Genomic DNA, 9,118 nt, shown 5'->3' with positions numbered 1-9,118 from the left:
ACGACATTAGGTCTTAGGTAGATTTAGGTTAGGCACGGTTCTGTATGATCAACAAATCCACACAGGCAGAACTGTGCCAGCTAACAATTCAGGTATCATCTCGCGACATAATGCTGAAGGGTAATGTAAATTAATTAAAGTATCCCTATCGGCGGAAAAAAACACCAGACAGCTAAAGAAGCAGACAAAAGGTTGAAATAGCCAGGATGTGGGGAAAGTGAAGACAAAAACTGGCATAGTTGGAGCACTGGGAGCCATGCCACGTACAATAAAAAGAAAATTTGAAGAAGATTTTGAAGAATTTAAAAGAAGAAACCATTCAGGAAATCGCACTATGTGGGACGGCCAACATTCTTCGGAAAATACTATAAATAGCATCACCGAAATTCGAGTATTTATCCCTAAGGAATCGGGTAGAAACCTGGGATAAATACTTAAAAACTCCAACAAGTATTTAAAATCTTATCGTGCCTAAAAGTGAAAATAATAATAATAAATCATGAAGAAAACGAATTAGAAAAACGGCAGGTTACAATCTAAAAAGAAAAAAGTCATGAACGATTGGTTATAGAAAAAGTTTTCCCGGACGATATCCAAAGGTAAATTAGAAGAACACACACACACTCACACACACACGCACGCACGCACGCGCAATCGGTTAAGCCGTGAAAAATTAAAAAATGAAAAAATTTGAAAATATTACCTTCCCAGAATACAAGTCGTGAAAACGTCAAAAAGATTGAAATGCAGATATTTTGAAAATAACCAGGATGTCGGGAATAAAGACAAAAACGATTCCGGTCATCCCATCAGATCAATGGGACCCGTGTCACATTCAATAAAAAGAAAATTTGTAAAACATTTTTCGCATTCTTCGATATTCAATCATTTATTCCTAAGGTATCAAACATAAACCTGGGAAAAAAAAAAAAAAAATTTATTTAAAAACTCCGACAAGTACATGGAATCTTGTCGCGTTCAAAAATTGATTATAATAATAATAATAATAATAACTCATTTGTTCATTTCGTTTTATAAACATGGCTGTTTATACAAATATATAAATGTCAAACATGTCTACAGTGATATTTTCTAATTTTTTCAAAGTTATTACATATTATTATTATTATTATTATTATTAGTTATAATCAAATTATTATTATTATTATCGTTTCGAGTTTTTTTTTTTCTCTTTATATTCAACAGTATATAATGAGCTTCGTGCTGATAAACATCAATGTTTATATTATTATTATTATTATTATCATTATGGTGAGCGTTTAATAATATTTTTAATTTTTTTCTTTTTTCCCCTCCCCCCCCCTTTTGCTACGAACTAAACCGTTTCGAATCCTTCCTACCGTAATTTATTATTTATTATTATTATTATTATTATTACTATTACTCATTCGTGTAAGGATAAAATACCGACAAAACCGTTACGAATTTTTAATTATTAGTAATAATAATAATAATAAATTTTTACAGTTTGTGATTGACGTTGTTTACGCGAGGGGGGTTGTTATGAAAAATCAAAGGACAGAATTGAAAAATTCAATTGTTATCGATAATGATAATTATTTACCGAATACGTACGAAGAATTTCAATCCTACTATTTTAAAGATTATCCGGACGTGAATAAACATAAAATAGTTAAAAAACAAATGAGAATGAAAAGAAACGTTAAAAAAAAATTTTTTCGCGGTTTAAATAATGGCGGCGGTGGCGGCGGCGACAACAACGATTACGGTAATAATCGTTTTTTAAATCCGACGAAGGTAATTATTTAATTTATTTTAAATATCATCATCATCATCATCATCGTCATCATTATTATCATCACTATTGTAAAAATTGCAAAAAAGATACAAGAGGCATACTTAAAGTTTTTTTTTTTTTGTTTTAGAAACGTAAGACTTCCGGAGATTTAATAGGTAACGACGAAGAGAAAAAATACTAATAATAATAATAATAATAATAATAATAATAATAATAATACTAGTAATAATTGCGATTTTCTATCTCTCTCTCTCTCTCTCTGTGTTTTCGTTTTAACCTTAATAATATATATGAAATTTATTTTTCCTTTTAAAGATTTGAAAAATAAAAATTGTAAAAAAATAAATTTACCAAGGGTGAAAAGGTCATCGGGAGAAAATTTCCAACGGAGCAGGGAATTAGAAAAAAATGATAAACGAATGATAGAAAACGATTTCGAGACGAAAAATATCGAAGATTGCTCCGATAAATCTCGATATCGTATCGAATTCGATATGTTACCCGAAAGACTAGATTTAAAAACGAATGAGAAAAAATACGCAAGAGAATATTTTTCTCCGATGACATCAAATTCGGAAAATTTTAAATTATCCGCGAGGAAAAAAAATTCATGCGAACGCGGGGAAAATTTAAATGAAAAAAATAATTACGTGACGTTACCGGAGAGTGACGTGGAACCCGCGAACGAATGGTTGGATGCTTCGCAAGATGTAACAAATACGAACGTCCCGTCGGAATTTAAACCGAGACCTAAACTGAAATTAAAAATCTATCATTTGCACGCTAGAAAAAGATTAACGTCACGTGACAACGATAATTATTTAAATAAGAAAAATTTATTTAAATTACCGTTAAAATTTAAATCATCGATCGATCATACGGAAGGTAAGTCATCTCCCTCTCTCTCTCTCTCTCTTACTCATTATCCAAAAGTTAGATTGTCCATTAAAAATATTATTATAGTCTGAACATAAATGAAAATACTTTTTTTCTCTCTCTTTCATTCAATTAATTAGCCATTTGTTTTCTTTTTGAACACAATAGATGACAAAATTTTCTTCGACTTCTAAGAACCTAAGATTTAAAAGAATAATAACAAATTGTTAAGCTGCTGTTTATTTCTCGATCGATCATCTCCAACGGATTCTAAGAAGTTTGTTTTTCATATTAATATTAAATACCTTTAATGGACAATCTTACATTTTTTTCCAACTGTCATTCGTCTGTTAATTCATTTAATTTTCCGCTTTTTCCTTTTTCCTTCTTTTCCATTTTTGTCTCAAATAGGTATAATGAAAAGACACGTCGCACGTTCGAATCCTTCGAAAAATTATAAAACTGAAAAAAATAATAAAAAATCATGCGTTAAAAAACAATGTTGCAAAGAAAAAAAAAATGATAATGCTAAAGAAAAAATAGATGATGATGATGAAGAATACGAAGATGATGATGAATACGACGAAGATGGCGATATGAAAAATTTAAACGATTTTGATAACGTTAAAATAAATCAAAAAGAAGGTTTTAGAGATTTGTTTAAGTCGGCGAAAGACGCCATTGCGAATAAAGCTAAATACACGGAACAACCCTTATCGATAAGTTCGAAAACCCGATCGAATTTTGCAAAAGAAAAAATCAACGATTGTGATTCGAACGAAAGAAATAATGATAATGATTCGGTTAAAAAAAATAATGATGATACTTCCATCAAAAAAAATTACCATGATACTTCCATCAAAAAAAATAATGATGATACTTCCATCAAAAAAAATAATGATGATACTTCCATCAAAAAAAATAATGATGATATTTCCATCAAAAAAAATAATGATAATAATACTTCGATAAAAAAAAATAATGATGATAATAAAGTTCTCATCGATGCCGATATTAAAGTTGAGGGCGATATAAGTCACGCATTGAAAAATATTTTAAGCTACAGAACGAAAACCTAAAATGAAAAATTTTTTTTTTTTTTTTAAAATTTCCTAATAAACAAATACAATTGTAGTATGTAAACATTTTAATGAAATTAATAACCGAAAACCGCCATTTTGATGAAGCAAACACACATCGAAAGTCTTTTTCGACTTTCGATCGTGTTAAATTTCAATTTCCGAAGAGAAAACACCAAAATTCGGTAATCCGACATCGAAGAGTGTCGCAAAAATCAAAAAAAAAAAAAAAGTAATAATAATAATAAAATATTTAATTATCATTTCTCAACCACTCGTCCAATTCGGAAATCGTTACGAAATAATCATCTGATTTCTTATGCTGAACAGTTACGTTGTTTTTAATTTTCCCCTGAAAATCCGACAAATATTTATAAACTTTTGATTTGATTTTCGAATTCATTTTCGAGGAACCTTAAAAAAAAAAAAAAAAAAATTCAAATTTTATTATTATTTATCTCGTTTATCATTCATTTTTTTTATCGAAACGAGACATTACCTGATATGAAACAACGAAAACATTGAGCGGGACATTCTACAAAATCTTTTATAATTTTTCGAATTTTTTTCGTTTCGACCATGTACGTTTTACCCACGTCGACGAGAAATAACCAACATGTTGTTTTTGGACTTTTTAAATTGATACATCTTTGCCAATCATCTGGAAAAGAAAAAAAAAACTTAAAAGTAAACGCGAAGAAATACACGCGAGTTCGAAAACCATCGAATTCATTTTCTATGGAAAAAAAAACATTTTTCGTTAATTATTATTATTATTATTAAAAAGATTAATAAATTTTTTTTTGTAATTGTGATTTTAACTTACCATCTATGTACGCTAAACATAATTCACCCTCTCTAGGTAAATATAAAAAATTTTCATCGAAACAATTCACGTATTTATTTATTTTTAATTCCAATTCGTTTTTTAAATAATAATAATTGACGTTATCATAATTAATCATCCAAAAACAACCGAATTCGTTAAATTCTTTCTCATCGATGTGCGAACAAATCAGGGTGTACGTTTCACCAATTTCAAGAGTTTCGTGTGACAAAGAATCCATGTAAACAATTTCACCTGAAATAAAAGAATTGCGGCATTATATAATTAATAAATTTCTTAAAATCACTTTTGAAAAATAATAACAACAAAAAAAAAAAAAAAAAATATATTTACTTGCTGTTGATAATAAAAAGGGATCTTTTTCCCATGGTGGTATAAGTTTATTTTTTATTTTTTCGTTAACGTTAAGTCCGGAATATTTTTCCAACAATGTTACTCCGAAACTTGCAGAATCTTTATATTTCTGAAATTTAAACATTTAATATTAATTTTTCCATTGCGATCGATTAAATTAATTATTATCATTTAAACTCACCAAAGTCAATGGGATATTTTCACTTGTTATCTCATTTAAATAATCAATCGCTTCGGTGGAAGTACCATCGGGAACGTTAAGTAATGAAACTTTAAATACCAATTGTGGAATAATCGTCAACTCCTTGGGTAAATTTTTCAAATCTTCCAGTTTAGTTTCTTGATAATTTCCAAAATCTAAGAAAAATACGTTCGCCATTTCCTTTTCGATTCCCATGATTTTTCCCCTGTAGAAACATGAATCCATTTCGTATTTAACCGCGTATACATCTCCAACATTTGGATATGATTTTAGGCTTTCTTCTGAAATTAAAAAAAAATTTTTTTTAACAGTTGTAAAAACGATTTGAGTGAAATGGTTTTTTTGTTACCTCCATTAGCAATTTGAGCAACGTCGTTACATATTCTAAAAAATTTCTCATTCCAAAAATCATCCATTTGACGAACGAATACTGAATTAAGAGAAGAATAACTACTGATAACCACAGTGCTGGGAGATTTAAGAGTTGGAACCGAATCTAAATCTCTAAAAGAAGAACAGAAAAATCAGTTAAATAAATTCAAAATTTGAAAATATTTTTATCATTTATTTTGTGACATACCTTTTCGATAAATCATGTGAAATTTCATCTAAATTTTGTTTTAATTGGCTAAAAAAAAATTTAAATTTTTTAAAATGTTTTTAGTTAATAGCAACAATTGAGTAGAGCAACCGATAAAAGTTTAATTGTAATAAAAATTTCAATAAAAATTATCAAGTATGTTATTTACTTGTTTAAACAATTACTATTCCTGTGGGTTAAATTATTATTCAAACAATAATTTGAACAATAAACATCCATGCATGTATTGCAACATTTAATCGTTAGTGAATTACAGTTCCTGCAGTAAAAATCATCGTTAAATAAATCCTGAAACAGCAAAAGTCAAATTCATTATTGATTTTATTTATAAAATAATAAAATTTATGAATTGGAAATTTTACCTCTCTATTATTTGAAACATGGGAATAATTTGCAAACTCCAACAACATGAAAATCATCTCTATAAATAAAACAAACCAAAAATTATTAATTACTCGAATATATTTATTATGTAATACAATAATGTTTTACTTGAAACAAAAATATCCTCTTCCCAATGAAATTGAATTACCACCTATTACTCTATAATCTAATTTTTTTTGATAAAATTTATAAGATGGCTTGTAATCTATTACTTTAGAGAGTACTTTCGACTTGTTAATGAAATTGGATTCGTTTCGAGTTTTTAAATTACTTTCATCGATTTGCTTCGGTTCAGCACTGAAATAAAATTTAAGCATTTTCTTTATAATATTGAAACCATAAGATAAAAATTTAAATTAAAAACATACTTGGCTGTAGATGTAGATTCTACTCGAGTATTCTTTTGAAAATTTAGCGTGGATTCATGGGAATCAAACAAATTTGCATAATTTTTACGATTTTTCAAATATACTTTTAAATTGTATGGTGGTTTGTCGTTTAAATCTCTAATAGCTAATTCTGCTTGCCTGTTAATTTATATAAAATATTAATCATTATACATGACAAAAAAAAAAAATTATTAATTACATTTTTTACATACTTTAAAGATTCAAATTTAACAACAGCATCACCAGAGTCAGAATAAAAATAAATTGAAATAGGTTTTCCAACATTTAAAAATAAATTTTTCAAACCATTTTCATTGAGACCCGGAGGTAGATTCAAAATTTTTATTTCCACATCTGAGTAATGATGACGGACGCTGAAAATTTAATCATGTATTTAAAACTAAATGAATTATGAAATAAAGAAGCGCATTTAAATAAAGCTGAAATAATTGCCTTTTAAAATCAACGATTCCTTGAGATTCGCAAAGTGAACAATTTAATAATTCTTCATCTTCCAAATTCATTATGTTACCAATATATATAAGAAAATTATATCATAAAAAAACGAACGTATATCTAATATGCAAAAGTTTTTTATTAATTTTTTTATTTAAAAATTAACTAATTCTTACGTTATCATCACTCTTTGAAACAAGATGAAACTTTAAGATGATTTTATTAAATTATATTAAACAGTTAAGAAACTTATGGTGAGACTAATCTCGAACGCGCCAAAGTCATAGTGTAAAAACGAGCATAGACATAAAAATAAAGGCGAGTAAATAAAATTGCTAATATTAGTAACTTTATTTACTCTATGGCAACGATGAGTCTTTTGAGGAAACGTGGTTTTCTTACGGTTATTTTTACCTAATTAAAAAAAAATATTTACAACTGTTTTTAGTAAGAAAGTTCACGACAATTTAAAAAAATGGTTTTGTATAATTTTAAAAAGATTGCCGTCGTGCCAACGGCTAAGGTACTCATGTTATTTTTGCAATTTTTATAATTATTAAATATTTTCAAAGCTGTTAAATTTATAACCATTATTTAGAATTATACCTAAAAAAAAAAACTTTTTTTTTTTGTATAGGATTTTATTGACATCACCTTGTCAAAAACACAGAGAAAAACACCAACTGTCGTACATAAACATTATAAAATTTCTCGAATAAGATCTTTTTACATGAGAAAAATTAAATACACTCAACAAAATTTTCATGATCGCCTATCTCAAATAATACAAGAATTTCCTAAATTGGATGATATACATCCTTTTTATGCCGATCTTTTAAATATTTTATACGACAGAGACCATTATAAGTTGGGTTTAGGGCAATTGAACACAGCTAGACATTTAATTGATAAGTAAGTGTGTGACTTTTAAAGCATCGAGTACAATAATTAAATTTTTCCATTTGTACATTTTGTTTTTTTTTTTTTTCAGAGTGGGAAATGAATATGTGAAACTTTTAAAATTTGGAGATTCGCTGTATAGATGCAAACAATTGAAAAAAGCTGCCTTGGGTAGGATGGCTACAATTATGAAAAGGCAAGCCTCTAATTTGGAATATTTGGAACAAGTGAGACAACATTTAGCCAGGTTACCCTCGATCGATCCATATGCTAGAACGATAATTTTGTGTGGTTTTCCTAATGTGGGGAAAAGTAGTTTTATGAATAAGGTACTGATTGTAAAACAAATCATAAACAGCACTTTCAATAGATTTTAATGTAAATTGTGTACTATATTATATGAGAATTTATTTTTAAGATCACAAGAGCTGATGTCGAAGTCCAACCATATGCATTTACAACCAAGTCACTTTATTTAGGGCACACAGATTACAAATATTTAAGATGGCAGGTTTGTGTGATGTATATAGAAAGTATTGTTTATGAACTTGGCTTATGATTTTATAAAATCCACCTAAATGTAAATTTTATTAATAATTTAGATAATTGACACTCCGGGAATTTTGGATCATCCGCTCGAAGAAAGGAATATAATTGAAATGCAAGCAGTTACAGCTCTTGTACATTTAAGGTCAGCTGTGGTTTACATAATGGATCCATCTGAGCAATGTGGCTATTCTTTTGAAGAGCAATTAAGTTTATTCGAAAGTATCAAACCTTTGTTTGTTAATAAGGTAAATTTAAAATTACTGAGAATTTATTCATACCTCCATAGTGCTTCACATAAAAAAAATTAACTGTCATTATTTTACTCTAGCCATTAATTGTGGTGTTAAACAAATGCGACATAGTCAAAAAAACAGATTTAAGTCCCGAAAGACAAGAGCTACTCGCTAAACTAGGCGATATACCAATCATGGAAATGAGTGCGGCTAATGAAATAGGTGTTGCAGAAGTTAAAATAGAAGCTTGCGAAAAATTGTTGCAATACAGAGTCGAAGCCAAGCTCAAAGGGAAAAAGGGAGAAGACATACTTAATAAAATACACGTCGCGATGCCAGCACCGAGAGATGGAAAAGAAAGACTGCCATCTATTCCAGGTACGATTTCGCGTACATTTAATCATAAATTTTATTATTCGTTTCATTTTTAACTTGATATCATTTACGTATTTAGAATCTGTATTGATG

The 9,118-nt window shown here is 28.3% G+C and overlaps 3 protein-coding genes across 3 annotated transcripts in view; 2 read left to right on the top strand and 1 right to left on the bottom strand.

Annotated features, from left to right (window-relative positions):
* Positions 1-1,524: 1,524 nt before the first annotated feature.
* Positions 1,525-2,828, top strand: Phum_PHUM501870 (uncharacterized protein; the record flags this gene model as incomplete). The annotated part of the gene is made up of 3 exons (XM_002430804.1): positions 1,525-1,592; positions 2,136-2,584; positions 2,797-2,828. 3 exons carry the CDS (start codon positions 1,525-1,527, stop codon positions 2,826-2,828), a joined length of 549 nt encoding a protein of 182 aa, XP_002430849.1.
* Positions 2,829-4,214: 1,386 nt separating this feature from the next.
* Positions 4,215-7,152, bottom strand: Phum_PHUM501860 (uncharacterized protein; the record flags this gene model as incomplete). The annotated part of the gene is made up of 9 exons (XM_002430803.1): positions 4,215-4,396; positions 4,562-4,816; positions 4,916-5,045; positions 5,118-5,416; positions 5,488-5,642; positions 6,232-6,420; positions 6,492-6,642; positions 6,756-6,886; positions 7,145-7,152. 9 exons carry the CDS (start codon positions 7,150-7,152, stop codon positions 4,215-4,217), a joined length of 1,500 nt encoding a protein of 499 aa, XP_002430848.1.
* Positions 7,153-7,443: 291 nt separating this feature from the next.
* The window catches only part of Phum_PHUM501750 (Nucleolar GTP-binding protein, putative), a gene marked incomplete at both ends in the record, with an annotated part of 2,711 nt that continues 1,036 nt past the window's right edge, over positions 7,444-9,118 (top strand). Inside the window, 6 exons of the mRNA XM_002430802.1 lie at positions 7,444-7,491; positions 7,606-7,880; positions 7,960-8,197; positions 8,287-8,379; positions 8,471-8,662; positions 8,746-9,028. Coding sequence (XP_002430847.1) covers positions 7,444-7,491; positions 7,606-7,880; positions 7,960-8,197; positions 8,287-8,379; positions 8,471-8,662; positions 8,746-9,028 — 1,129 coding nt within the window. The remainder of the gene's footprint in view (positions 7,492-7,605; positions 7,881-7,959; positions 8,198-8,286; positions 8,380-8,470; positions 8,663-8,745; positions 9,029-9,118) is intronic.

This window comes from Pediculus humanus, genomic scaffold, assembly GCF_000006295.1.
Source record: "Pediculus humanus corporis 1103172108269 genomic scaffold, whole genome shotgun sequence".
NCBI lineage: Eukaryota > Metazoa > Arthropoda > Insecta > Psocodea > Pediculidae > Pediculus > Pediculus humanus.
The sequence above is the reverse complement of the archived record's forward strand: the minus strand, read 5'-3'. Positions and strand labels throughout refer to the sequence as shown.